This window comes from Eriocheir sinensis, chromosome 40 (genome assembly GCF_024679095.1).
Source record: "Eriocheir sinensis breed Jianghai 21 chromosome 40, ASM2467909v1, whole genome shotgun sequence".
Classification (NCBI taxonomy): domain Eukaryota; kingdom Metazoa; phylum Arthropoda; class Malacostraca; order Decapoda; family Varunidae; genus Eriocheir; species Eriocheir sinensis.
Genome location: NC_066548.1, coordinates 14,094,707 through 14,099,700, shown reverse-complemented (window position 1 = coordinate 14,099,700; position 4,994 = coordinate 14,094,707). Strand labels below are relative to the sequence as shown.

The following is a 4,994-nucleotide window of genomic DNA, read 5'->3' as shown; positions in this document are numbered from 1 at the left end:
GTCTCCGGAAACTTAATATGACTCACTTTATGACATATCACCCGTGACACGCACCCCCCGCCTCATCACTGCCTCCTGACCCCTTTGTCTTTCGAGGCAGGAAGTTGAGCACTGGCTTGTGTTTTGCAAAGTTAGGACAAAGCAAAAAGGTTGTTTTCTTGCAGAAGAAGAGCAACGCGGAGTCTGCTGTTTCTCTTACTTTGCAAAGATGTCGAACTTCTCGCGTCCCACACCCTCGAGGACGGAAACATGTATTTTTCGTTTGCTAGACCGATCGGAAACTTCTGAGAAGACCAGAAATGGCGCTGGCCACCACTATGAACAACCTCGTAACTTCCATCTTTTTTATATGAAAGTTATCTTCACTTCTACAACTCGGACGCTAGTTTTAAAATTTCCGTCAGAGTTATGCTATAGTAGTGTTTAAACCGCACAGGCAGTCTGAACCCTGTTTTACGTAGGTGGATCAGGACTGTTGACCCAATAAAGTTTGGACGTAAAGAGTAAGCGTCGTCTTGGAAGATGGAGGGGCACTGCATCCCTCTACGGTGGCGCGGGAGGACCGTCAAAGACTCATTAGCTCTTTTTCAGCCTCCAACCATCGACTAACTTTCTAAAATGTTTCTGGGCCGAGACGAGGGAGAGACCAACTCTTGCCAGGCTTTTACGAAAGAGAAAGAGAGAGAGAGAGAGAGAGAGAGAGAGAGAGAGAGAGAGAGAGAGAGAGAGAGAGAGAGAGAGAGAGAGAGAGAGAGAGAGAGAGAGAGAGAGAGAGAGAGAGAGAGAGAGAGAGAGAGAGAGAGAGAGAGAGAGAGAGAGAGAGAGAGAGAGAGAGAGAGAGAGAGAGAGAGAGAGAGAGAGAGAGCGTGTAAGTGTAAGTGAAAGAATATATAAGTGAGAGAACATATAAGTGAGAGCTCAAGAGAGACAGGTATCGAAAGATGTTAAGACTCCCTCTGTTAAAGTACAGACGAGTCTCTGCACAGACCCAGCATTGGGAAGGGAAAGGAAACAGAACCTCTCATCGTCCTTGAAAAATTTGTCCCAAACTTTTAACCAAACAAGATTTAGCCGAGCGGATGTCAATAATCAAACTATCTACAAACAAAATACTAGAATAAAAATACTTTCTTCTGTATTATGTCGTCAAAATTTATAAGCAGGAGTGTGTTACGCCACCTGAGAGGTAATATTAACGCGTGAAGATTTTGGCGTCCAACTTTTCTTTAATTAATTTCATAAAGTCTTGTGTCATTAATATTCACCTGTTTAGTTCTTTCCTTCATGTGACGACAACTGGATAAAAATGCCCTTTGGTTTCGTCTATTAAATAATGTACTCTTATAAAAATTAACAAATTCATTACTAATAATACTGATACATTGCATGAAGCCGGGCATATTTTGATATAAAACGCCACTTCTCTGATAGCCAAAATGAAGCCTGTGGAGACAATGCATAAAGCTGAAATTCATTTAAGTTGGTGCAGAAAGAGATGAGATATGAAGTTTCCAATTAAAGGGCTGAGGCTAGCCAAGAACCTCTAATAAAGTGGAGCAGATGGCAATGTGTTACTGAAGATGAGGAGATAACGTTTCGATGTAGTGCAGACCATCATGTTCCTCCTTCCCTGGATAGAAGTAACAAAGAGAAAATGGTGGCATAGTACGAGGCAGTGCGGGTATCGAAATAGCAGGCCAGTAGGGAAGATCATCGAGGCGACAAGAGTCTAAGCCGAGGCAGTGTGGCGTAAATGACTCGTACTAACCAAGGCCCAGGAGTCCTCACGCCCCTTCCCACCCTCCACACCGTATTATATAACCCATTTCCCTCCCTCGTCATCTGCCGGACGCCATAGTGAAAGCTTGTATCATATATCAAGGGGGACGAACCAACGTTGCCAAATTGTCGTACACTGAACATTGCATTTATCATTTTTAGGCTCCAAGACTGTCGTAACAACACAAATAACGATAGGAAATTAAAGTTAGCGTTAAAACTGTTAAATTTTGATGGGTTTCGTTCTCTTTTGCTATAGTTATCGGTAAGAATCTACAAAAATGCAATGCGCTGAGTACGATAATTTGGCAACGCTGGGACGAACGTTATTCAGCTCCGCGAGGCAAACAGGAATATCGATAGAAGGGAGAGAGTGTGTGAGCGAGAGAGAGAGAACAAATATATAAACATTCCACTTTCTCTTATCAGGTCATCCATATCGCTATCTCAATAACAGGGAAAATATTACCCCGGCGGCGTTATGCATCGGTTATGTTTTGTTTTTTTGGTTTGTTTTCGTTTCCCTTTGCTCGTGTACCGCCGACTCCCAAAACCCGGAGGAAATTCATCATAGTCTGGGAACTTCAATTATGTGAAGGTGCCGAGAGGGGTTTAAGGGATGAAAGAGGAGAAGGAGGAGGAGGAGGAGGAGGAAGAAAATGAAGAGGAGGAAAAAGCGAACGAAAAGGAGTAGGAATGGGCAAAGAGGGAAGTGAAGAGGAAGATAAAGAAGAGTAGAAAGAAGAAGAGAAGAAAAGGAGGAGGAGGAGAAGGTGGAGGAGGAGGAAAAAAAAAAGAGGTGGAAGTGGAAAAGAAGGTGGGTGAGGAGAGGGAGGAAAGCTTTTCGATTGCATTACACGGATGAAAAGGATGAAAAGTTGAGTGTGAAACCGCAGACGAAACTAATGAAGATGAATGAAGGGAAGAAATTGGAGGAGGAGAAGGAAAAGAACGAGGGGGAGAGGAGGAAGGAAGTCTTATGTAGTACAGTAGGCGCGTGCATATGCGTGGAGGGTTAAAGTGAGCCACGGGAGGGTTAAGGGCTGAGGGAAGGTACACGAAGAGAAGCATGTATCCTGTCTTGTGCGCGAGTTTCCCCTTGAGGCTCCTGTTTCATGTGAAGATTTATGGTTGTGCAGGCTGGAGGGGAACAGGAGAAACACAATAACAACAGTAGCAGTGGTAGTAGTAGAAGTAGTAGTAGAAGTAGTAGTAGTAGTAGTAGTAGTAGTAGTAGTAGTAATAGTAATAGCAATAGTAGTAGTAGTAGTAGTAGTAGTAGTAGTAGTAGTAGCAGTAGAAGTAGTAGTAGTAGTAGTAACAGTGGTAGTAGTAGCATTAGCAGTAGTAGTAGTAGTAGTAGCAGTAGTAGTAGTAGTAGTAGCAGTAGTAGTAGTAATTGTTGTTAGTGGGAGATTGTAAAACGACTTGTATTGTTTCCACCTAGTGCTGTTGGTAGGGTAGAATCATCAATCGCCATCATCAGAGGCAGCAGCAGCAGCAGCGTCAGGCGCCTCGGGAGCAGCACGTCGTCCTCAATTTGATCGTCATCACTCTCGCTGCATTTGTGTTGCGTATTCCTGAAAGCTCTCCCTGCTGATGTAATATTCCTGCTACACCAACACCACCACCACCACCACCTCCTCCGCCACTACACAACCCACCACCACCCACCGCCACGACCCCCGCCCACCTACCATTAACACACTCTTCCAACCTCCGTGCCATCGTCATAACCAATACCATCAGCAACACTCACTTGAATTTATCGCCCATAGTGGAATCGCCACCACCGCCACCACCACCGCTACACCCACCATAACCAGCGTCAGCACCGCCACCACCACCGCTACTCCCACCATAACCAGCGTCACCACCGCCACCACCACCGCTACTCCCACCATAACCAGCGTCAGCACCGCCACCACCACCGCTACTCCCACCATAACCAGCGTCAGCACCGCCACCACCACCGCTACTCCCACCATAACCAGCGTCACCACCGCCACCACCACCGCTACTCCCACCATAACCAGCGTCACCACCGCCACCACCACCGCTACTCCCACCATAACCAGCGTCACCACCGCCACCACCACCGCTACACCCACCATAACCAGCGTCAGCACCGCCACCACCACCGCTACACCCACCATAACCAGCGTCAGCACCGCCACCACCACCGCTACACCCACCATAACCAGCGTCAGCACCGCCACCACCACCGCTACTCCCACCATAACCAGCGTCAGCACCGCCACCACCACCGCTACACCCACCATAACCAGCGTCAGCACCGCCACCACCACCGCTACACCCACCATAACCAGCGTCAGCACCGCCACCACCACCGCTACACCCACCATAACCAGCGTCAGCACCGCCACCACCACCGCTACACCCACCATAACCAGCGTCACCACCGCCACCACCACCGCTACTCCCACCATAACCAGCGTCAGCACCGCCACCACCACCGCTACTCCCACCATAACCAGCGTCAGCACCGCCACCACCACCGCTACACCCACCATAACCAGCGTCACCACCGCCACCACCACCGCTACACCCACCATAACCAGCGTCACCACCGCCACCACCACCGCTACACCCACCATAACCAGCGTCACCACCGCCACCACCACCGCTACTCCCACCATAACCAGCGTCACCACCGCCACCACCACCGCTACTCCCACCATAACCAGCGTCACCACCGCCACCACCACCGCTACTCCCACCATAACCAGCGTCAGCACCGCCACCACCACCGCTACTCCCACCATAACCAGCGTCAGCACCGCCACCACCACCGCTACTCCCACCATAACCAGCGTCAACATCAGCACCACCTTCGTACCTACTGAAGCACTTACTCTCTACCACTACGATCATCACCATTTCACCACCATAATCACCACTACCATCACCATTACGGTTACCACCACCACCATTTTCATTATTACAGCCACAGCTACCACCACCACCACAACCACTAACAACAACAACATCAACAGCAACAGCAACAACACAATAACTAACCAGCCAACAACTTCAACAACTTCAACTACCTGGACAATCACCACCTATTCACTTCCACCTCCCATCACTCCCACCACCTCCACCACCATCACCACCATCCCACCACCACCACTATCACCTCTGCGACGATCCCTTTTACCGCATGAAGGGCAATAGTAGTCATAACAAAGGGA

The 4,994-nt window shown here is 48.7% G+C and overlaps 1 protein-coding gene across 1 annotated transcript; it reads left to right on the top strand.

Moving 5' to 3' along the window:
- The first annotated feature begins 299 nt into the window (after nt 1–299).
- On the top strand, nt 300–4,646 carry LOC127009432 (histidine-rich glycoprotein-like). Its single transcript, XM_050882527.1, has 2 exons — nt 300–329; nt 3,558–4,646. The coding sequence occupies exons 1-2, from the start codon at nt 300–302 to the stop codon at nt 4,644–4,646; spliced, it is 1,119 nt and encodes a 372-aa protein (XP_050738484.1).
- Nucleotides 4,647–4,994: the final 348 nt, after the last annotated feature.

Coding starts and splice junctions, on each gene's coding strand:
- LOC127009432 (XM_050882527.1), top strand. CDS start 300: ATGGCGCTGGCCACCACTATGAACAACCTC. Junction 330..3,557: donor CCACCACTATGAACAACCTC/GTAACTTCCATC, acceptor TATCGCCCATAG/TGGAATCGCCACCACCGCCA.